At 48.7% G+C, this 24,561-nt stretch overlaps 2 protein-coding genes across 2 annotated transcripts in view; one reads left to right on the top strand and one right to left on the bottom strand.

The window, feature by feature from the left end:
• Positions 1-17,791, bottom strand: part of FAM178B (family with sequence similarity 178 member B) — a 138,888-nt gene extending 121,097 nt beyond the window's left edge. The window contains exons 1-5 of the mRNA XM_084753640.1: positions 17,734-17,791; positions 16,457-16,635; positions 16,202-16,307; positions 12,824-13,482; positions 1,801-1,975 (exon numbers count right to left, since the gene is read on the bottom strand). The gene's annotated coding sequence lies outside the window, so the exon portion shown is untranslated. The remainder of the gene's footprint in view (positions 1-1,800; positions 1,976-12,823; positions 13,483-16,201; positions 16,308-16,456; positions 16,636-17,733) is intronic.
• Positions 17,792-20,198: 2,407 nt separating this feature from the next.
• COX5B (cytochrome c oxidase subunit 5B) lies at positions 20,199-22,021 on the top strand. The gene is made up of 4 exons (XM_084753647.1): positions 20,199-20,356; positions 20,863-20,936; positions 21,108-21,207; positions 21,807-22,021. Exons 1-4 carry the CDS (start codon positions 20,254-20,256, stop codon positions 21,917-21,919), a joined length of 390 nt encoding a protein of 129 aa, XP_084609773.1. The 5' UTR covers positions 20,199-20,253; the 3' UTR covers positions 21,920-22,021.
• Positions 22,022-24,561: the final 2,540 nt, after the last annotated feature.

Raw genomic sequence — 24,561 nt, 5'->3', positions numbered from 1 at the left:
TCCTAGAAATGGACCCACACTCAATGGGCTAGGATTAATGAAGAAAATGCCAGGCAGAGCACGGTGGTGCATACAGAGGCAGGGGGTGTCAGTGAGGCCAGCCTGGTCTACACAGTCAGTCCAGGACTGCCAAAGCTATACACAGAGAAACCCTGCCTCCAAAACCAAAACCAAAATGAAAAAACAAGACAAACAACAAAAAAGAAAAGAAAATGCCCTACAAGCTTGCCTACAGCCCCATCTAATGGAGGCAGATAAAGTTTCCCCTTCTCAGATGATTATGGCTGTGTCAAGTTGATTTAAAAAACAAAACAAAACAGCTTGTTAGCACAATGACCAAAAGCAATTTGAGGAAGAAAGGATTTATTTCAATTCCTACTTTTGTTGTTGTTGTTGTTGTTTTGTTTGTTTTTGGTTTTTTGAGATATGGTTTCTCTGTGTCCGCCTTGACTGTCCTGGACTCCCTCTGTAAACTAGGCTGGCCTTGAACTCACAACGATCCGCCTGCCTCTGCCTCCCTAATGCTGGGATTAAAGGTATGGGGCCCAGGCAATTCCTACTTTCATTAAAGGAGTCAGGGCAGGCACTGAAGCAAAAACACAGAGGATTCTGCTTTCTGGCTTGTTCCCTAGCATCTGTTCAGATAGCTTTCTTTCTTTCTTTTTCTTTTTTTGAGAGAGAGAGAGGATTTGTCTGTGTAGTCCTGGCAGTCCTGGAACTCACAGAGACCTGCCTGCTTCTGCCTCCCCAGTGCTGGAATTACAGGCATGCGCCACCTTGCCTGGCTCAGCTAGCTTTTTTACACACCTCAGCACCACCTGCCCCCCCAGACACGCCCGCAGGCAGTCTGATGGAGACAATACCCACACTGAGGCTCCTTCAGATAACCATGTCTGTGTCAAACTGATGGCTGAAGCTGTCTCGGGATGACAGTGATTAACAATGCTTACGTTAGTTATCACATCTGGCCAATATGTAATGCAGCCACGCAAAGTGACAGACTGTACGTGATGAGTACATACAGATTTTGTCAGCTAAAGACTCTGCAACAACTATAAATACTAATTATAGGTGTCTAGAAAGAACTCTATAGACTATATGAAGGAAGCTGACAGGAAAAAATGACAGACAATGAGGTTTTCATGTAACCCAACTACAACTGGAAATGTGGTTCTACGGTAGAGCACTTGCTTAGCATGAGAGAGGCCTGGGTTCCATGCCCAGCAGCACAAAAGAAAGAAAAACCATTAAAAAAAAAAAGAAAAGAAAGAAAATAGACCATCAAAGGAAAATAAAGGGCTCGAAGGGTCTCCTGTCCATACCGTCATCACTCAGGAGGGTTAAGCACGGACTTAGTGAGACTGAAGTCACCCAGACCAGTCGGTGGATTCCAGTGTAGCCCGGGAAAAGAGTAAGACCCTATCTCAAAAAATAAAAGAAAATAAACTATGAAGAGAGACAGAAACAGGGACACAGACACCTCACCACGTTTGGTTTCCAGCATGAACTATACTGGGAAGCTTACAACTGCCTGTGTCAGGGTCCCCACTCTCTTCTGGACTCTTGAGCACCTGCACTCACATGTGCACAAACACACAGTGTGCATACATACACTGTGCTGCACTCACATGTGCGCAGACACACAGTGTGCATACATATACTATACTGCACTCACATGTGCACAGACACACAGTGTGCATACATACACTGTGCTGCACTCACATGTGCACAGACACACAGCGTGCATACATACACTGTGCTACACTCACATGTGCGCAGACGCACAGCGTGCATACATACACTGTGGTGATTTGAATGAGGAACATCCCTCGTGGGCTCCTGCGTTCGAAGGTTTGGTCCCCGCTGGTGGTGCGGTCTGGGGAGGTTTCGGAGGTGCAGCCTGCTGGAGGAGATGTGCCCCTGGAAGCACTCAGCGCAGCCTTCTCTACGGTGTGCTTCCTCTGCGCCCTGTTGGCTGTAAGAATGTGCGCTGTCAGGCTCCTGCTCTTACACCGTGCCTGCTGTCTGCTGCCATGCTTCCAGCCATGATGGATTCATTACTTTTCTGAGGAAGGGTCACTCTATGATGTAACGCTTGCTGTCCTGGAATTTGCCAGGTAAACCAAGCTGGCTTCAAACTCACAGAGATCCACCTGCCTCTGAGTGCTGAGATTAAAGGCACGTGCTACGGTGCCCAGCCATGACAGACTCTCACTCCCTGGAACTGTAATCCCAAATGAAGTTTTTCTTCTATTAAGTTGTCTTGGTTGTGAAGTTTTTATTACAGCTATAGGAAAGTAACTACTACATACATACATTTTTAAAAATTATTTTTATTTTATTTGGTTTCTTTGTGTAACAGCCCTGGCTATCCTGGAACTCTCTTTGTAGACCAGGGTGGCTTCGAATTCAGAGTCCCACCTGCCTCTGCCTCCCGAGTGCTGGGATTAAAGGTGTGCGCCACAAATATTTTTAAGTTAAATATGGGATCTGAACAGCACTGTAAAGCTGGATCTAACAAAGACTTTTCTTCCGTGTATCAGCCACAAAATGAAATGTTGTTCAGTAATGAAAAAGGAGCGAAACACTGACAGATGCTACAACACAGATGAACACGTGAAAGAGCCCATTCATAAAAGCTTATAGATTGCATGAATGAAATGCCCAGAATAGGCCAATCCACAGGACACAAAGTGGATTGGTAGCTGTCTGAGCTAGGAGGAAGGAGAGATGTGGGCACACTGGGCACGGCGGCGAAGGCAGTGCTGGAGATGTCTGGAAGCACTGGGAAAGGCAGCATCACTCTACTGACTACACATCCGCAGCAGGGAGTTTGGTGCAGGAACCACACACAGCTCAGTGAAGCTCCGCAGGAAACTTACATGCACAGCCTTGCGGGGAGGGGTGTTTGCTCAGAGCGCCAAGGCAGGAAGGCCCGTTGATTCCAGGAGTTTGGGGTTATCCTTGGCAACACAGTGGAGAGGAAGAAAGGAGAGAGGGGAGAGGAGGAGGAGGAAGGAGCGAAAAGGAGGGGCGAGGGAGAAGAAGCCCAGAAAGCAAAATTCATTCTCACTGCTGCTGCTCAAGCTGGATGTTTGAAAGGACAAAAGAGCTCAATGATGGAAAGAGATGACAAACAAAAGTCACTCACATTAGCTGGAGAGATGTCTCAGCGGTTAAGAGAACTACTTTCTGCTCTTGCAAAGGACCAGGGTTCTGTTCCCTAATATATATATGGACGCAAATATGGCTACCTGTAACTACATTCGCAGGGGTTCTGACGGCCTCTTCTGGCCTCTACAGGCACTGCATGCATGTGGTACATTGACAGACATGCAGGCAAAACACCCATACACATAAAAATATTTATTTTAAAAGCGACCCACATTATACTGCTGATAGACAGGCAAGAGAGAAAGAGATACACCTTCTGGAACATTCCCTGTGAGCATCATGCCTCTTGATGTCTGACAAGTGCAGGAGAGAAGTCATAAAACTTCTCTTTAAAGAGGCAGTTGATTTTATTTGAGGATTTTAAAGTAGCGAATGCGTCTGCAACATCTGCTGAAGATGGGTGAACATCTACCGAGATGATAAATCAAATATAAAAAGAAACCACTGGTGTGGGGATGAGAAGAATTCCATGTGGCAGAGAGGGAGGGAGGGAGGGCATTTTCTCCTTTTTAGATCCGTTTCTTTTCTGAGCACAAGTGTTCTCTGTCATCCTGACAATGCAGAGCCACTAAGTTTAGGCGACATAATACCAGCCTTTGTTTTGGCCACTCCGGTTTTGCTGTTCCCATTTTGGCTGCTCCTCAAGATCACCCAGAGGCGGGCAGACACTGGTTTTGCAAGTTCAGCAGTGCTCCAGCCCAGAATTGGTGGCAGGGTGGGAGGTGGGGGTGGGGGATCCCCATGTGGATCAGAGGAGAAAATGTGTCACCACTGACTGCAAAAATGACATGACACCCCAGCCCCTCTCTCACCACACAAAGAGGCTTGTGTGTCTGGACAACATCGATGAACTCCTTCTCCTGAGTCACTCCGCACACAGATGAGCCGTCCGTGCCAGGCACTCAGCCTAGGCCTGACTCAGAAGGGGTTCTCAGAAAGTCAGGGGCCATCATTCACTAACGTGCAATGTAGGAGACACAGAGCACAGACGCAGATCAAGTTAAACAGCGCACAGCACACAAACACAAGACGTATATTCAAGCGAGAGTAGAACAGTATCAGTGAATTTTCTAAGTAAAAAATTACCGTGCATGCCTGTGTGCATGTGTGTGTGTGCATGTACATGTGTGTATGTGTGCATGTGCGTGTGCATGTGCGTGTGTATGTGTGTGTGGTGCACCATGGCAACATGTGAAGTGAGAGGACAACTTGCAGGACTCTCTCCTTCCACCATGTAGGCCCCAGAGAGCTGTATTAGTTGCGTTCTCTGCAGGAACAAAACTTACAGAATGAATCTATAGATAAAGGAGACGCACTAGGCTGGCTCCCAGGCTGTGGTCCAGCTAGTCCAGCATTGGCTGGCTGTCAACAGGTCCAAGACTCCGGTAGCTGACCGGAGACAAGGCTGGCTGTCTCAGCTGCTCTTCAGTTTATGTCGGAAACTGGAAAAAGTAGGTGCTGATGGCAGGAAGGAATGGTCTCGCCAACAGGAGCGGGCGGGCAGAGAGCCAGCTTCCTTCTGTGCTCTTGGATGGGCTGCCCAAGAAGGTGTGGCCCAGATGAAGGGTGGATCTCCCTACTGCAAAAGAGCGGGATGAAAAGTGGGCCTTCCTACTTCAAATGATTTAATTAAGAAAAAAAATCTCTCTCTAGGCTAGCACTGCACTGAGCCTTGGGGCGCTCACAGCTCAGGATAAACCACAGAGCCAGTCCCGCAGCCCAATATGGAACCAAATTTTCATCTTCCAGATTCAGGTATGGTGGCTCCGTCACACCCTCCCTCCCTCCCCTTCCTTGTATCCAAAAGGGAAATGCTGGTGTTAGTGTTTTAGAATAGGTAGCAATGTCCTTTGAGGAATAGGCTTTTAGTATCTCAAACATAAGTATGATAACCACTGATAATCTCTTAATGCTAAAGATATTGAGGAAAGACAACACAAATATTTGTACACACACATTTTTAACAAAATGTGACAGAAATACTCATGTTAACTATAATCTTCATTTCTGCAGCTGGTCACATGGCCTTAGGCACGTAGTATTTATAAGGTATTCATGACTACCTTCCTGCGCTGCCCACTCTGTATTTTCCCACCTTCAGCAAGCACCTCAGCAGGTCTTTGGCTCTTTTTCTGGAGGAATGACCCATTCCTTCGTTTCTGGTGGGTCTGTGCCCTTTGGCATCCTGCCTAGATTGGGGTGCTGGAGTTTCCCATGGACTGTCATTGGGCACAGAAGCACCAACATATGCCCTAAAGGATCTCCTGCACTCCAGACACCACCTTTCTCTCCTACATGTAAGAAGCAATCCAACATCCTTATGGCTATCTGGACCAATCATCCTCCTAACACTGTTAGACCTCTAGCCTGCTGGCTTAAGGGCATCAGCAGTCCAAAGTGGCCGGGCAGCACGCCTTTAATCCCAGCACTCGGAAGGCAGAGGCAGGTCTCTCTGAGTTGGAGGCCAGCCTAGTGTACAGATCAAGTTCCAGGACAGCAAAGGTTACACAGAGAAACTCTCTCTTCAGCAAACAAGTCCAAACTGGCCAGGGGTAACTCTGAGCCTCTAGTTCAACTGAACATTTACTGTGGCTCCTGGCACGAACACTCCCACCTCTGGAACCAAAACTACTAGGCCAGCAGGACTTAAGGTCACAGGAATAGGAAACCAAGATTTTCCTAGTGGGTCACTAGGGTGATAGTGACCGGAACTTAGTCCCCTTTCCACACCTAGATTCCTGGCCATGTGAGAACCGGCACCACATGTCGGATACTGCCTTCTGGAGAACCCTGCCCAGCCCCCCAGGCTGCTGCCACCTAAGTGGTGATGTTACTGTGTCTTCAACACTGTGTCTATCAAGCCAGCTGTGCCAAGATGGTGGGAACACAGTGAGACAGGGGACCCCACAGTCACACTTCTCTGCTGGCAAGTGAGCTCCTTGGTCAGAAACAATACTGCACGGATGACAATGATGGCAGATAAGCCATTCTGTAAGTCCACAGATGGTGGTTTATGGCAGAAACATTATGTTCAGGCAAATACATAAGCAGAGTAAGTATCTATTCCAGTAAGGACAAAGTGTTGTCCTTTCCAGGGAGGAGTTGGGCCAATGTAGGTCTCTGGCTGGTCATCTTGGGGAATGGTGCCAGTTGTGCCAGTTCAGCCTTGGTGAGTGGCAGTCCATGTCACAGAGTCCACATACAGTGCCCACCATGGGCACTCATCCGTGGGCCCCCTGGGCAAAGACAGGGACGGCTGGGGAAAGAGGCTGAGCGTCCACAGAACAGATGAGCCTATCCACTTGATCAATGAATCCTGCGCCTCTGCGGAAGTCACCTTTTGATGAGCACTGCTATGGGACACATCCCGTGGATCTTCACATCTTTCGCCCACTTGAAAAATCTGTCCACACACTTCTTCCCCAGGCATCCTTCTCACCAGTTTCCAATCATGCTCTTCCCCAGTCCCTGACCATCCAGCCAATACATGGACTGGAACAACAGTTCAGTGAACAATTGCACATCTGGCCATTTTTCCTTCCAAACAAAATGTATTGCCATGTGTACTGCCTGAAGTTCTGCCCTCTGTGAAGGTTCTCCATTGTCAGTGTCTGCCAGGGTTGTCCCAGAAAGGGCTGTGATGCTGCAGCTGTCCTCTTCTGGTATAATATGCAGAACCAATAGTAAACCAGGCTGTAGTCTTCTCTTTCTCAGTCAGCTGATCATACGGCACACCCTATGAGGCTTCAGGTGCATACTTGGCAGCAGACACCATAGTGACCAGAGTAGAAACCATAGGCATTCGGGCAACTTCCTCATGTAACTTGCTCGTGCCTTCAGGACCTGCTCGGGCTGATCACATATAGGCCACTTCCATTTGACAGTGGACTGCTGCTGTGCACATCCTAATTTATGACTTGGTGGACCAGATAACACCCAGCTCATGATGGCAGCTCAGGTCACATGGCAATTGGGTGGCCCACTGTCAAACATTTGGTTTCCACTAAGGCCCAATAGCAGGCCAATGGCTGTCTCTCAGAGGGAGAACAGTCAGCAGATGATGGTCGAGCCTTGCCCCCAAATCCCGAAGGTCTCTTCTGTGATTCACCTATAGGGGCCTGCCAAAGGCTCCAAACAGCAGCCCTGTCTGCCACTGCCACTGTTAAGTGCCATCTGGTCTGCTGTATCATATGGTCCAAGTGATAGAACAGCCTGGACCTGCTGAAGAGCCTCTCCTGTTTCAGGCCCTACTCAAAGCTAGCAGCTTTCCAAGTCACTTGGTGTATGGGTCAGAGGAACGCACGTGCCTAAGTGAGGAATGTGCTGTCTCTAAGATCCAAACAGGCTCACCAAACACTGTGCTTATTTCTTGGAAACAAGAAGGTCCAAGTGGAATAACTTCTTCTTTTCCTTAGAAGAAACCTCACCACTGGGCCCCTGAGAACGTCACTGAGTGAAGAAGACCCCTGTAGCTTGGTTGGATTTATTTTCCATCCTGTAATGTGCATGTTTGCCCAACAAGTCCAAGTCCAAAGTGGTTGAAACCTCCTGCTCTCCATCACTACAGTGCCCTGCTGTTTTTTGTGGAAGAGACAGATGATCAAGATCCCTTCTAAATAAGTTATGACACTGGACTGCAGAGGTAATGCATCCTTGAAGTAAAACTGTAAAGTATTTGCTGGTCTTGCCAACAGTAAGCAAATTGCTTCTGGTGGTTCTTATGGACAGGTTCCAAGAAAAAGGTGTTTGGCTAGACCAATAACCCAGGAAATGGGTTAATCTGTTTGAGTAAAGACACTGCATTGGGCCGGGCATGGTGGTACACGCCTTTAATCTCAGCACTCGGGAGGTGGAGGCAGGTGGATTGCTGTGAGTTCGAGGCCAACTTGGTCTACAAAGTGAGTCCAGGACAGCCAAGGCTACACAGAGAAACCCTGTCTCAAAAACAAACAAACAAATAAACAAAACAAAAAACAAAACAAAACAAAAAAAAACAACCTGCATTGGGCACAGGAGCTGTAATCAGAGTGACTACCTGGCTGAGTTTTCAGTAGTCAGCTGTCATTCTCTGTGGCCCATCTGTCTTCTGCACTGGCCAGATAGCAGAGTAAAGGGAGGGGTGGTGGGAATCACCACCCGTGTCTTTCAAGCCCTTGATGGTGGCGCTAATTTCTGCAGTTCCTCCAGGGACACGATACTGTTTTTATTTCGCTGTTTTCTTTGGCAGAGGCAACACCAAGGGCTTCCATTTAGCCTCTCCAACCATAACAGCCCTCACTCCACAGGTCAGAGAACCAATGGGAGAACCCTGCCAGCGTCTAAGTCTGTCCATCCCAATTACACAGTCTGGGATTGGGGAAGTAAGACGGTTCCGGACACTCCGAGCCGAATGTGAGGTAGGCTTCAGCCAAAGCTCCATTGATCACCTGACCCCTATAAGTCCCTACTCTAACTGGAGGGCCACAGTGTTTCTTGGGGTTTCTCGGATCAAGAGTTGATTCAGAACCAGTCTCAGGTTGACCCCAGAAAGTCTGTTTCCTTTCCCCCACTGTACAGCTGCCCTTGTAAAAGGCTGCAGTCCCTTTGGGGAAGGGTTGAAGCAAGGCTAACAGTCAAACTCTTGGGTATTTCATCAAGCTCCGTCCTCAGGGCTACCTGCCATCCCCTACTTCAAGAGGTTCTGGGTCTGGCTCAAGTCTGGAAATTGATACAAGCCAAGATTCCCTTTTGCCACAATCCAATGGCATCTTCTTTCATTTGTTTGAGAATTTTTCCATATATATAGCTCGAACAAAAATCCAGTAGGCTACTCATCTATTTCATGTCTGGAAACACCATGCTGGGCTAGACAGCACCAAAGGCCCTCACCAGTCATGCTGCCCTAAGGCTCACCTGGCCTGTGCTGCCCACTGTGGGTTAGGCCACTATGAACACTGTCTCTGCTGTGTATCATGATAATACAATCACCTTGCCTTTGGCAATTCAGTGCTGAAACTCAGCCCTTGCTACTTTGGGGCCCAAATTTGGGGCACTGCATTTAATTCATCCAACTGAGCATCAGCACTCCCAACCCTAAGGTCTGCACAAGAAAAGGGGCAACAACAAAGCCCTTCTCATGTGCTGGGGCCCCTCTCACCATTTTGCATCTTACAGGATTCAGGAGGAGCCTATCTTCTGGGCCTGCCCACTGTGCAGGATAAGCTTTTACAGTGTGTACCCACTCTGGCATTGCAACTTCCCTGAGCCTTAAAATCCCTTCATTAGCACTAAGCCAAGGGATCTCAGGCACCTCCGGTTTCTTTTCAGTAGGCCATCTTTGGACAAATGCTTCAGCCAACAATTCAAGCAACCCTTTCTCAGGTTAAAAAAAGACAAACAAACAAACTGGGGGCTGGAGAGATGGCTCAGCAATTAAGAGCACTGACTGCTCTTCCAGAGGTCATAAGTTCAATTCCCATCAACCACGTGGTGGCTCACAATGTGATCTGATGCCCTCTTCTGGCCTGCAGGTGTACATTCAGGCAGAGCACTGTATACATAATAATAAATAAATAAAATCTTAAAAAAAAAAACTGGATGAAAAAAATGAAAAGGCTCAAAAACAAAACAAAACCCCAAACTGGATGGGCTTCCATATTAAACCCAGACTCTGCATCAATAAACTAAGCTTGCTTGCACTTTATGTTCCTCCTGCATTGTCCTTCGCCTTCAACATCCATTCCCACACACCTGCAAGCTTCTGCTTGAACAAATTAGCAAACTCATTGAGCTCCACAGTGGTGCAGCACACCTCATGGGTTGTACTGTCCAGGTCTCCTCCAGGAGCCGCTTTGCCTTGAATCTGGTTTTAGTCCATCGGTGGACCCTGAGGGACATCAATGTTGTCTTGCTGGCATCTCTGACAGAGAAAGTTAACACTAGTTAAAAGACAGTGAGAGGGGCAGGAGAGATGGAGCTAAGTTTAAGGGCACTGGCTACTCTTCAAAAGGTCCTGAGTTCAATTCCCAGCAACCACATGGTGGTTCATAACCATCTACAGTGAGATCTGGTGCCCTCTTCTGGTGTGCAGGTGTACATGCAGGCAGAACACTATGCATAATAAATCTTTTAAAAAATTTAAAAAACAGTGTGGGCTTAATTTCTTTAATCAAAAGCAGAAAAGGAATGGAGGTGGGAGTTCACCTTCTGCTGAGGGTGTTGTTTGTATAGGCTGCGTGTGGCCCACATTAAAGGCACATCTTCCCACCTCAGATCCAGATTAAAACTGGATCTTCCAAAAAGCCAGGTACGCACACCTTTAATCCCAGCACTCAGGAGGCAGAGGCAGGAAGATCGCTGTGAGTTCGAGGCCACCCTGGTCTACAAAGAGAGTCCAGGACAGCCAAGGCTCCAGAGAAACCCTGTCTTGGAAAAACAAAACAAAACAAAAAGTTGCATGTGGTGGCGCACGCCTTTAATCCCAGGACTTAGGGAGGCCGAGGCAGGCGAATCTCTGTGAGTTCAACGCCAACCTGGTCTACAAAGAGAGTCCAGAATAGCTAAAGGCTACACAGAGAGACCCTGTCTCAAAAAACAGAAAGAAAGAAAGGAAGAGAGGAAGAAAATAATCCCTCACAGGTGTACCCAGTTGCTTGGGTTTAGTCAATTTAATTTATTTAATTCAGGCACAGTGACAAGCAGAAATAGCCATCACCATATCTAACTCAGGTCATCTGCCTTGGTGGCAAGCACCTTTACCCACTGAGCCATCTCACCAGCCCGAAATATCCAAAACTATGCCCTTGAAAGATTTCTTGTTCTTTAGTCAACAATTCCCTACCACAGAAACACACCCTTGCTTTAACACTAATAATTATTTTTGCCTGTTCTAGAACTTCATAGAAATAGCCAACCATACATTTTTCTATTTATGTATTCATTTACTTTGTATTTGTTTCTTTTGTTTTATTTTTGAGACAGGGTTTCTCTGTGTAGCCCTGGCTGTCCTGGAACTCACTGTATAGACCAGGCTGGCCTCCAGCTCAGAGACCTGCCTGTCTCTGGCTGGAAAGATGGCGCAGTAGTGGCCATGTGTCAGACTGACAGCAGCTCACTGTTTCTCCCTGAGTCTAACTATGAAACCTGAAATCACTCAACCATCAAGGCAGCTGTCTGAGATGCTACTGATTTCAAGGATGCTGGCTGACGAAAGCCACCTGAGGAGCAATGAATGACACAAGGAAGACCTTATCCTAGCAACTATGGAACCCAAAGTTCAGAGCTGTCACAGTGTGAACAGATACACATCTTAGAATCAGCAAGGGGTGAGGCGGTAGGTGTCCCGACTGGAATGGGGGGGGGGGGGCAGGAGACAGAGGCCTCCTGTGGTCACACAGGGAGACAGGAACTGAATCTACCCTCGGCCTCTCTCCTCTCCTTCCTAAATCCCTCCTTCCTCACCAGCCAGGGCCTGGCCCTCTGTCTCACTCCAAGGTGAAGGGCTGCAGCTATCTGCCCTCAGGCCTCCTGGTTGGTGAGGCAGCCAGGGACAGTGGCGCGGTGCTAGCGCTCCCTCTCTCTGATCCAGTGCTTCTTCAAAATCAAGCAAAACTAACGCTTTCCCCAGTCTCCGCGTTGCTCTCACAGTGTGAGTTCAAACACTTGATGGCCCTCTTTTTTTTCTTCTCCTTTTTCTTCTTTCTTTTCTTTTCCTGGCTTTATGGAAAAGAAAATAAGAATAGACACTCAGGTGTGGCTCGAAGGCCAAATAAATACAGAAAATCCAAAGCGCTTTGAGCATCAGTGTCACAGCAGTCAAGGTTAACTTGGAAAACTGCCGGTGCCCTTAGTTTCTGACTACTGCCGTAGCAATATGCCTTCTGCCAGCATCACATTTTATTTTAAACAAATATTTACTGGCTAGGAATGCTAGCAAGGGTAGTTGGCTCTGGTCAGGGAGGACTCAGCACACAATCTGCAAGATGTAAGGATAGGAGTGTCATCCTCAAAGAAAAGTAAAGCAGACCCCAGTGTCGTAGACGCTACATTCATCAAAAAGAGCACCTCCTGGGAACAGCCAACGTTTACAGGAAGACAAATAACAACTAATTTTTAAATTTTTAATTTTATTTATTTATTTTTTTGTTGTTTTGTTTTTCGAGACAGGGTTACAACAACTAATTTTTAGGCCCTGGGAAACATTACAGCTGGGCGTGGCGTCGCGGCGAGTGCCTGCGATCCCAGGACTCGGGGAGGCAGGGTCAGGCGGATCCCTGTGAGTTTGGTCTACCAAGCAACCCCAGGACAATCAACGCTATACAGAAAAACCCTGTCTCGAAAACTCAAAAACACCCAAACAGACAAAAAAAAAAACAAAAAAACAAAAAAAACCCAACCAACAAAGAAAACCCACAACAGGCCACAAGACCCATAACAGGGACCGTCAGGCCAGACCTTGGTGTACGGCACATTTGGCAAAATAGTATCCTGTTAACGTGGGCTAACCTGAGCATGGGGTGGGGGTGTTGGCCTACTAGTGAGCGCTAACCCCGAGCTGAATCCTGGAAAACTTAAAAAGGGACCAAGGCGAGGGCACCAGAACCGACTCCCAGGCCCAGGCTAGGGATAGACGCGATCCTGGCTGGGCAAACTGTGTGCCCCGAGAACTCACCGGTAAGGCGAAGATTTGATGTGGCAGCTGTGATGGAGGCCTATTCCTGGGGGCCCTGGACTCTGAGCCCGAAGAGCAGGAACGGGGCGGCCGGGGAGCGTGAAGCAAGTACCGGGGTAACCTCCGAAGGTGGAGCAGGATCCCCGGGTGATTCAGGGCCGGCTCACCAGGGGCAATCCAGAGGAGGGACCTTCTGTGGAGGCCGCTGGCCGGCCACGCCCCCGCGACCGCCGTTACAACAGGCACGTGCCGCTCACGTGGCCCGCTCACGTGGCCCGCTCACGTGGCCCTCACGTGGCCACACAACCACGTGCTCGCCCCGTGTTCGCCGGTCAGGTGAGGGCCTCGGCCGTTAGGACTCAGCTTCTGGTTTTCGGCCAGCCTCTCGTGCTCGTTCTTTGTGCCAGTTGTGTCACCCGTTTCCCCTACCTGGGAGCAGTGAGTCACAGATCCTGATGCGGAGGACCTGGGCTTGTGGCGAGAAGGGCAGGTGCCGAGATTTTGAACTCAGGGCAGACGGTTGGCATTCTGTGGTCTAATGATCCGACTTGTCCAAAGTTGAGTCGCTGCTCTTGTGCGTGTGGCCCGCAGCTGGACACCTTTCGCCATTAGCGTTGGCCGCCTTCTGCTTTGAGAACAGATGTGATCTGGGTGTACATCTGTGTGGGCACGCAAGCATGAGTGAGCGAAGGCCTAAGGGACGTCAGCCCCTCAGACTCACCTTCAGCAACACTGGCTGAGCCCTGTCCCGGCACCTGACACTGAGCTTGGCCACTCACACACAGTCTTTCGGTTTAGCCTCAGTCAGCCCTGTCTTCAGTGAAAATCCACGTCCTACACTCTGAGGAGCTGGTGCTTAATTAGGCATCAAGTATGGGTAATTACTGATCTGCTTGCCCTGTTCTCCAGGCAGGAGGGCAGCAGAGCTAAGCAGTTTTGCCAGCCTGTCTCTGGGACTTTCCGTCTCCCGAGGATGCCCATCTTTGGTGGCCAGGACAGAACAGACAGGATCACATCTGCCTCGGGTGCTGAGGAAGCCTTCCTGTTTGACCTTGATTTTTATTTTTAATGGGCCAGTTAGTTCATCCGACTTCCATGTGTCACAAGCATTTTTTTTTTTTTACTTTTAATTAATTGTTTTTGAGACAGGCGCTCACTGTATACCACAGGCTGACCTCAAAATCCAATTAAAGTCTCCAATCCTCCTGCCTCCGCCTCATGAGGGCTGGGTTTCCTCCAGGAACCAGCCCCGTCCCCTCTGAACTCTTTACTTTTCCTTGGAGAGTGCCTACTATCTTAACGAGCACTATTTGAAAGTTTAATAGAAAGAGACAGAGTCGGGGCTGGAGAGATGGCTCAGTGCTCTTCCAAAGGACCCGGGCTCAATTCCCAGCATCCACATGGCAGCTCACAACTCCAAGATCTGACACTCTCATACTAAGGCACATAAAAATTAAAATTAAATAAAATATTAAAGAAAGAAAGAGACAGAGTCAACCCTGGCAAAATGAGAATACAAAGGATAATTCTGCGGACCAACTGCTTCCAGAAATAAGACCGTATTTACTCTTTGCAGTCCGCTAGAGGGCGCTAGTGCCCAAACAAGCTATCAGATTAGGAAGCAGGCTCTAGGGCCATCTACTGGGCCAGAGCCATCCCTGATTTATGAGAGCCCAACTTGAACTAGCTTGTCTTTCCCCATATCTCCCAGGGGCTTCATTTCAATTTAGGAAAGAGTGGACAAGGAGGTTTGATACACTGGACTGCTGCAGACCCTGTAGGGCTGCCTGTCCTCTCCAGCTGACCCACTCTCCTCTTAAGATCCGCTTCCTGTGGTCTGGCTCTGTATGTGTGCCCAACGCCTGCCTGGTGAGGCTATTGAATCAAAACCAACTTCTTTCCTTCCCTCCCTCCTTCCCTCCCTTTCTTCTTCCCTCTCTCCCTCTCCACCCTCCCTCCCTCAGCGATATGGAACTCACTACATAGCCTATGGTAACCTTGAACTCACTGCAAGGCTCCTTCCCCGGCTCCCAAATGCTGGGGTGCAGACATTAGCCACCACCCACGACTGGGGACTTGATCTCTTAACCCAGTTAAAAAACCCTAGGTAGCTGTAGGGCCTAAAGTTCAGGCTGAAGCAGGGACTGTCCTGTCCAGAGAGAACAGTACTGAGCACTCCCCATTTGCCCACCCAGAGCCACCCTGAGCTCTTCTCCCAGCTCTCTGCAGCGGGGGGGTGGGGGGGGTGGGGGGGGTGGGGGGGGTGGGGGGGGCAGGGGGAGATGGGGGGGATGGGGGGAGGAGCTGTTCTCCACACCTGTATTAGAGGGCTTCCTGGGGCCCAGGCTGGAACGGTGAGGGTTGGGGGGAGGGGGTGGGCCTTTGTCTCATACCTGAACCCCTCTCACCGCCTAGGCACAACACTCACCAGGTGACAATCCTGCTGTGCCCAGTGGGTCTCATGGAGGACTCACTGAGGCACCTGAAAATGGGGTAGGGGCTGACTCAGGCTGCCCAGCTGTCACACTAGACTCCCTTCTGTTGCCTAAAATAAAAGATGTTTCAAATAAGTGTGTCCGGCTGACCCCCTGAGCCCTGAGGTAGCCAGGCCCCATGCCGCCAGCAATTTCAGATGACCCATTTTGGATTTGTGGTGTCTGCATAAAAACACTTCACTCTGATCTGAAAGGGTTTTGGCTCCGAGTCGCTGACCAGAGAAGTTCAGCCTTGGGTCTCGCCCTCCTCAGGCCTCAGAGGGTTCCTGGGGTTAGGCCTAGCAGACCTGGGGAGCATTTACCTCCTCACTACCTCCTCACTACTGCTATCATTAAAAACTTGCCCAGCATGCATCTTGCAATAGTGCCAGGGCCTCTGGGGCCACTACAGAGCAGAGTTGTATTATAGGCAGCAGAGTTGAACCTGAAAAGCCTTTGGACCCCATTACTTCATGTGGTTCTGACCACACCAAGGCCAGGGAAATACACACACACACACACACACACACACACACACACACACACACACGATCTAAGGCAGAAATTATATTTGGCTTAAGAACCAGCCTTGGCTTTGGTCCAAAAGACTCAATATAATTGCCTTAATATTCATTAGGAATCAGGAAAACAAACAGCTCCCCTAAATAAGAATGCCCTAATTTATGAATAGGTAACACATCCCAGTGTTAAAGGAAAACCGAAAACAGTGGAAATATGAACTGAGAAGTCCTCTTGCCTCCCCTCATGGTGCGGTTCCCTGCGTGTCTACCCTTCAACTTCCTGCTCACAAAGGTGGTAGGTTGTATTCATTTTTTCACGTCCAGAATTCCCTCCTTTAAAATTACATTCACTCACTCACTCACTCACTCACTCACTCACTCACTCGCCCGTCCGCCCATCCAGTCTGTGTATAGTCCGTGGGCACATTCATGTCATGACTTGAGTGTGGAGGTCAGATGACAACTTGAGCGGTACTTGATACTTGGAACCTGCGGGGAAGGAGAGATCCATCAAACTCAGGCGGCTGTGCTTGGTAGCAAGCATCTTACTGAGCCATCTTCCTGGCCCCCAGAATACCTTTCTGTAAAAAGAGGAAACTAGGAGCACATCGACCGAACACCTTTAGGCTAACATTTACCTCTAGCTTACACCGCTGTGTTTTAGGCAGTTGTCCTGTCATCTGCAGCAAAGTGGGTAGGCGTAGAGGACGCCGTGTCAAGTGAGAGAAGCTGAGCATGGGCCGACAGGAGCCGCAGGTTTCTGCTCATATGTGGGAGATAAAGAAGCTTGTCCTGTGATTGCCTGAAGTTGGGAAGACTGAGGATGGAAGGGGGACAAAGGAAACCTAGATTCAATTCGTGCCCACCGTATCCACATGTTCTCCAGAAAACTCCATTAATGTGTACAATTGGTACTTCTTTCTTCTCCAGCCTGAGAGATGGCTCAGTGGTAAGTGCGCTGGCTGCTCTCCCAGAGGACCTGGGTTAAATTCCCAGCACCCATGTGGCACTTCACAACTCTGCAACTCCAGTCCCAGAGGATCCAACACCCTCCCACACATGCAGGCAAAACACCAATGCACATAAAATAAATAAATAATAAAAAACACTTCTCTCTTGTTTCTTCTTTTTCTAAGGTAAGGCCTCACTGTGTAGTTCTAGCTGGCTGGGAACTCACCTCATAGACCAGGATGACCTCAAACTCACCAAGATCTGCCTGTGTCTGCCTCCAGGGATTAAAAGAGTATGCCACCACTCATTAATACATCTTAATAAAAATAACAATAACAAAAAGAACTAAGGCAAACTAAGGTAGTTTGGCAGAGTGGGAGCTCACAGAAAGTGCAAATGATCAGCACATATCTGAAAAAAAAATGTGCCCACGGCCTCGGAGTTCAGGTAGCTGAATGCTGGCAGCAGTAACAGCTCTGCACTGTGCCTTTAGCCAGAGGCAAACTGCAAAGGCCCTGCTGGTGGGGAGCAGGAATTGCTCCAAACTTCTGGGCAAACAACTCAGCTGAATGTGTCAACATGTTTTACATGCACGCCTTTGGTCCCATCTACATGAAGCACTGCCACAGCATCGGAGACAAAAACTGGAGGTCCAGCCTGCTGTGCTGCCACATACCTGTATTCCCAGCACTTGGAAGCGGAAGGCAGAAGGGTTAAGAATTCAAGGCTAGCCTGAGGTACTGAGTCACATAGGCTGAAACCCTTTACATTTCCTCAGGTGGTGACCCCTCAACCACAACATCATTTCACTGATATTTCATAACTGTAATTTTGCTACTGTTGTGAATTATAATGTAGATGTCCGATATGTGACCCTCCCCGCAAGGGGTGGTGACCCACAGGCTGAGAATCACTAGTCTAAGGCAAAAAGGGCTGGCATGTGGTTCAGTGGCAGAACACCCACCCAGCACGAACACTTTGTCCAGGACACGCCTCTGCTACTATGGTTCAACCACATGTGCTTCTGACTGAGGTTGCTTTGAGTCTTTTGGGAAAAAAAAAAAAAAGAATCCTCAAAAACCTCAGAAATCTGAATATTCACCAGGGGTATAGTTGGAGCCATCCCAGTACATCTATAAAGACTATTATGTGTTAGATATATGTTTTTATATATGTCCACAAAAGTCTGTTAGATTAGAAAGACAACTTATCAATCATTTATATTTTTATCTCACAAGCAAATACATCCCGTGTATATGCATTTCTTTACACTGATTCTTTGAATGTATTTGCATAAGCTCAGAACCGGATCCCTAGGGGCTGTAGCCCAAGGCACCAACTGAAGACACTTTCGTTGTCACGCTGGAGAATTCTAGGAGGTAAAGCGTCCAAATCCCACAACACACAAAGGAGAGCCTCAATTCCTCCTGTTTCCAATCATTTCCACATGCAAAATGTCCCTTGTGCTGAGGTTGAGAAAACTTGGCTTGGGGTGGGGGGCGGCAGGAAGAATAAACACCGAATTGCCAGCTTCTTCCTTATATATTTGTGCTACGTGGTTTATTACAGTGTGCTTTCATTTTGACAGCTGTGATCGTTTGAATAGGAATGGCCCTCACAGGCTCATATACTTGAAGGTTCAGTCATTAGGGGGTGACACTACCTGACAGGGGCGAGGAGGTGTGCCCTTGTTGGAGGATGCTAGTCACAGGCAGTGAAGCCCAGACCAGGCCCAGTGTCTCTCTTCTCCTGCTGCCTGGGGATCCTGAGGTAGAGCTCTGAGCTCCTTCTCCAGCACCATGTCTGCCTGCACGCGGCCATGCTTCCCGCCATGATGGTAATGGACTGAACCTCTGAAACTGTAAGCCAGCCCCAAACAAACGTTTTCCTTTCTAAGTATCGCCGCAGTCATGCTGTCGCTTCAGAGCGATACAACCCTAAGACATCTCGTCCCGGTTTCCCCAAGTGTTATTACCAAAAGGAGAAAAGATGGCTGAGCTAGCTGATGGGGCTGGCTGGGTCCCCTCACCAAGCTCCTAATGCAAGTACAAAGCAACAAAGCAACAGTAGGTCCACAGGGTGGGGTGGGGGAGGTGTGTAATTCTTGAACTAAGGAATTCTTTTCCAACTTAAGCTAGATGATTGTAGTGGGGGTAAGGAGGTAACATGGAAACTATACAAAGCGAGGCCCATCTTCAAATAGAACCACGAAATTTCAGGCCTCAGAACAGACTATTTTTCTCTTGGTGAGGGCACCCACAAAGCCCAGGTTAGCTCCTCTGAAGGAAAGTTCCACAAGGTCCTTTTGGGAATAACCTACAAGGGGCAGATGCAACACCGGGGAACTTAGCCCTTTGTAGTTTTCCTCAAAAGATCCCCTGTAGAGTCATGAGCTCTCTAAGCTGTGTATTTGGTCCAAGAGGCCAAATTTACTAAGAGCTGATTGGTGTTACTGTATGCCAGGCCTCTGCAAGGCATTGAAGATTCCATTACTGGACCACCATTAGGAGAGCGTAGCTGCTGTGTACAGCTGGTGTCAGGAATGTTCCACAGTGGGAATAAAGTGCTAGGGCCCATGAAGAGGCCAGTGTTTGAAAGTCCTGCCACGAGCAGGCACACTTGACCTGCGTACAATGGGAGACGCTTTCCATTTAGAGACCCACAGCCACAGGACCTACTGTGATTTCCACTTGCATTATTAATTTTCCTTCTTCCTCGTCCTTCTAGGGTCCTCACGGGTTCCTAACCTCGCGGAGCGGCCTCCACATCTACCCTCCACCCCTAGTCCCTAGACAACACCTTCATGTCTGTAACACTACTGTAGGAGGAAATTGAGGGTGGTGCACTCCTTTAATCTCAGCAGAGGTAGGCAGCCTGATCTACATAGCGAGTCCCAGCTCAGCCAGGGCTACATAGTGATATCCTGCTTAAAGCGCGCGCGCGCGCGCGCACACACGCACACGCACACGCACACACATTGAGAGGAGAGGAGGGGAGGGGAGAAGAGAGAGATGGTGGGGGAGGTCCTGCCAAATTCTGACAGGTGGGCCAATGCAAAAAGTCGGGGATGGCTAACGCTCCGTCAGAAGACCGGAACCCGCGAGTGACAAACAAAATAGTCTTCCTGAGTTCACGCCCAAGTTTGTAGCATTTGTGGTGCAGCAACTCCCTTACTGAGGGGGACTTCGGCGTCCAACAGCACCTCCACCACAAGATCTGCTATGTGGCTGGGATACAGGTGCGCGAGCACGCAAGCTACAAACCCGAAAGCCGCTAGCTGTCATGGTGTGCTGGAGTCTGCGCTGCCAGGGAAGAGGCAGAGCTGCGCATGTGCACCATCTACACTGAAGCAGCTTGGGCAGGCAGAGTCGGGTGGGGGAAGGAAGCGGAAGTCAGAATGGGCGTTGATAGACACCCACTACCGGAAGTCCCGCCTGTCTTGCCGAGCTCCGTCCCGGAAGTGCATCTGCTTGTCTCTAGCGAGATGGCTTCAAGGTTACTTCGCGGAGCTGGCGCTCTGGCGGCGCAGGCTCTGAGGGCCCACGGGCCCCGTGGCGCGGCTGCGACGCGCTCCATGGCTTCGGGAGGTACGTGGCCAGTTGGGCGGGCCAGGCCGGTTATCCTTGGCCTCCGGGGTGGTAGGTGATGGGCTGGTCCATCGGGGTCGGCCATTGAATTCCCTCCTTAACAGCCCTCCTTGCGGGGAGGGCTGACCTCCTTAACGCTTCGGCAACCGCCCCTTCGCGTGGTCTTGCTGTAATTTTGGCCGCCCACCCTATTGACCCCGCTTTCAAAGTGCCCTAACTGGAAGGTGCCGGGTGACCTTGGGTGACAGGAACTGTTGGAGGGACGAGAAAGCGCTGGAGCGACTTTCAGATTCCTTGCCCACCTCCGGCCAATATACTCTCATTGACTTGATTTTTAGAAAAAAATTGAAAACCCAGGTTCCGCGGTTGGAGGGGGAAATCGGGACTGCTTTGCGAGTCGCAGCTTGGGAGCCCACCAAAGCAGCTTACAACGTTGCCTTTCCCATGTAATGTGTATCCATGGTGGCCATATTAGTTAACACGATTCATTTTTTTTCTTCTTTTAGGTGGTGTTCCTACTGATGAGGAGCAGGCCACCGGCTTGGAGAGAGAGATCATGATAGCGGCACAGAAGGGACTGGTGAGGAGAGTCTCTCTGTGTCCCCTGCAGCCCTTGGACTTGGAGGGGATCGGAGGAGTCTCCTTTGTCAGCCAGCATTTGGTCCTGAAAACTCACCTTGTAGGAACAGCCCCTTTGCAGTGCAGTGGCAGGGGTTATCTGTTGTAATTAGTCACCTCTTGTCTCTTTCAGGATCCATACAATATGCTACCTCCAAAGGCAGCTTCGGGCACCAAGGAAGACCCTAATTTAGTCCCATCCATCACCAACAAGCGAATAGTGGGCTGCATCTGTAAGTACCTTGCCTTTGTTTTCGGGCCCATTTGTTCATAACCTGCTACAAAAAACAGATATGTGTGTGACTGACTGTGCGCATTAAAATATGTATATAAATTGTTGTAAGGGTTCTGATGGTCTCAAGTCTCAATATGTATGAGAAGCCACAGGAGTCAGATGCCCCTGGAGCTGTAGTTACAGGCCAGGTTGTGAGTCGTCTGATGTGGGTACTGGGAATTGAACTCAGGTCCTCTGGAAGAGCAGTCCATGCTCTTAATTGCTGAACCATCTTTCCAGCCCAGATAATATATATTATATATAGTAACTTGTATGCCAGGCACTGTTTCAGGCCCTATGGGTACAAACTAGTTCAGATCCTGAATTGGAATTCTATGTATGGACTGGAGTTGTTGAAACCTACAGTGACCCCAGTAGAAAGTTTTTCACTCGCTGGTAAACTCAACCCTGCTTTTTCCTTTGAAAGAGCACGGCTCTTTGAGAGTCCCCCACAGTTTTGCTTCTGTCTCTGAAGTGTCTGTAGGGAAGAGATGAGTGTTGGAAGTGTCCCTGTGCACACGGGGGCTGGGTGACTTCCGACCGCCTTCTCCCTTTCAGGTGAAGAGGACAACTGTACTGTCGTCTGGTTTTGGGTGCACAAAGGCGAGAGTCAGCGATGCCCAAGCTGTGGAACCCATTACAAGCTGGTGCCTCACCAGCTGGCCCACTAAGCCCTGTGTTAACCTTTCAGAATGTCATGGAAAGTTTCTCTCTATAATAAAGACTAGCCATTGCATTGGCTCCTCCCATAGGTGGCTGGTCTTATTTCTATAGTTTGTTGTTGTTGTTGTTGTTGTTGTTGTTTTAATTGAGAGCACCTATCTCTTAATACTGGCTTGACATCTACTTATAATGTAAAACCAATAAAGAGTTGTTAGATTTTTTTATTTTAAAATTTTGAGGCTGGAGAGATGGCTCTGAGGTTAAGAGCACTGGCTTCTCTTTCAGAGGTCCTGAGTTCAATTCCCAGCAACCGCATGGTGGCTCACAATCATCTTATGGCCTGCAGATGTACATGCAGAGAGAACACTCATATACATAAATAAATCTTTAAAAATGTTTTTAAAATTTAACTTAAAAGATTTTATTATGTATGTAGTGTTTTGCTTGCACATACACTTGCATGCCAGAAGAGGGCACCAGATCTCTTTATAGGTGGTTGTGAGCCACCATGTAGTTGCTGGGAAATGAACTCAGGACCTTTGGATGAACAGATGGTGCTCTTAACCTCTGAGCTGTCTTTCCAGCCCTAGTTTCAGCTTTTATAAATGGACAGAGGGGGTAAAACCCAAGGGGGGGTTTAAAGGATGAAAGCAGTGGCACTATTCCAACCTTGCATGGATCTTGCCGGTTGGGTTTTGCTGTGTTGGTTGACTCACTGGGCCGTATGCTACTGAGCCACTCTCTAACCCTGAATCTGGATGTAGCGAAGGACACTGTGGGGCTTGAGTCTCGTCTGTCCCCACTGAGGACACTGCTGTGACCTCGGTGCTATCTATGGCTCCCTTTAATTAAAGTGTGCCAAGTTTAAAAGAGAGAGAAGGAAGAATGGAGGGGAGAGAGAAACACAGGTGTCGTATATTCCCAGCTACCTGAGAGGCTGCAGTGAGAGGGTCACGCGAGCCTGGGCAACATAGACCCTGACTCAAAAAAATGGTAACTTGAACTCAGCATTGGTATTTAAGTACTTACTAAGTGTTTATGTGAGGAGTTTTTCTCTTTCAGAAATACTCATGGAGGCTGGGCATGGTGGTGCACGCCTTTAATTCCAGCACTGGGGAGGCAGAGGCAGGGAGATTTCTGTGAGTTCGAGGCCAGCCTGGTCTACAAAGGAAGTCCAGGGCAGCCAGGGCTATGCAGAGAAACTCATGGAGATATAAAGTGGGGAGCAGGACATTAGCTCATTCAGCTGCCGTGTTTATGATATATTGGTGAAATTCTCAAAGCAAATTTCTGTAAAATGGAAATATCTTTTCATTCTGTGTTGACATTTGCCAGAGGTGGCTTTGGTTCCTATCTATTAAGTTGGTTCACCATACATAATTTTGGGTTTGAATTTGAGGATGGAAAGCCTAGGACACCCTCCCCCCTCCATCTTGGCTGTTTGGAAGGTGTAGTCTGAGCCGTGGCTTCCTGTCTCTGCTGTGAGTGTTCATCTCTGCTTGGTGTGCTCAGGCAGTGATTGGCCACTTGAGGCCTTTCCTGTGGGAAGGGATCCCACATAGCTGTTAAATCTCACTCTGACAACCCTGCTTTAAATGCATTTCCCACTAGCTGTTCCCTAAGCCCTCGGTGCTCCTGGGAGGCTTCCCTGTCTGCATCACTCCTTCCAACTGCGTAGAAAGAGCTAGATCATTAAGGTAGGCTACACGCTCCCTGTCTCATTGCCAAATCGGATTGCTGCTTTGCTTTTAACAATTGTAACCAGTACAGAATGAAAAATCCCCAGGACGTTTCCAGGTTGTGATAGGGAGCACACCAGTCCTCTCAGGCTGTCCACATCATAACCCCAAGCCCGTGTGTACGTTAGCTCACACAGCAAGCAGGAATTAAGGTTGTGAATGGGATGGAACTGACCAGTATAAGATCAGGTTGATGATGTAGAGCCGGGGACAGCTGGCTGGCTGGCCACTTGTCTTGCCTCAGCAGGTAAAGGTAGCAGCTGCCCCGGCCTGATGACCTGAGTTCAATCCCTGGGATCCTCGTGTGGGAGGAGGGAACCAACTCTCATTAGGTGTTCTCTGCCCTCCACACATGTGCTATGGCAATACACGCACGCTAAGATAAATAAGTTAAAAATTATTTTTAAAATATTTAGGGAGACTGTTGGATTATCCAAGTGGAAGAGAGGGAGACCTTAGAACAGAAGAAAGAGGCCTTGAGCCAAGAAATGCAAGTGGTCTCTGGAAGGCAGGCAAGAGAGTGATGACCTAGCTTCCAGACATGAAGGCCCGTGGACACTTTGATTTTAGCCCAGTGAGACCCATGTTGATACATTTATATCCCAAGTCACTACATTTGTGATTAACTTTTTATAGCAGCAATAAGAAACTAAAACAGACTAGGCAATTCCATGGGATTTAACTGCACTTTGGAACCACCCAAAGCATAATAGTCTCTGTGGGTGAGAGCTGGGTAGCAGAGCTTTACTTCCCTGAGCAATTCTACCTCCCAGGAGCACTTGGGCTGGGTTAGAAATGCAGGACTCTGTGTGGACAGAAGAGGGAGTCACCTGAACCTTTGGTTCTGTCTCCTGTCATCAAGGAGAAATATTAAATTATTTGCAAGCTCAGGAATAAACATTTCCAGGGCC

Source organism: Acomys minous, assembly GCF_964271855.1.
Source record: "Acomys minous genome assembly, chromosome: 13".
Lineage (NCBI taxonomy): Eukaryota > Metazoa > Chordata > Mammalia > Rodentia > Muridae > Acomys > Acomys minous.
The sequence above is the reverse complement of the archived record's forward strand: the minus strand, read 5'-3'. Positions and strand labels throughout refer to the sequence as shown.

Excerpts from the sequence above, each read along its gene's own strand:
- COX5B (XM_084753647.1), top strand. The coding sequence starts at position 20,254 with ATGGCTTCAAGGTTACTTCGCGGAGCTGGCGCTCTGGCGGCGCAGGCT. Across the intron at positions 20,937-21,107 it reads TAGCGGCACAGAAGGGACTG|GATCCATACAATATGCTACC; the intron begins GTGAGGAGAGTC and ends TGTCTCTTTCAG. Across the intron at positions 21,208-21,806 it reads GCGAATAGTGGGCTGCATCT|GTGAAGAGGACAACTGTACT; the intron begins GTAAGTACCTTG and ends TCTCCCTTTCAG.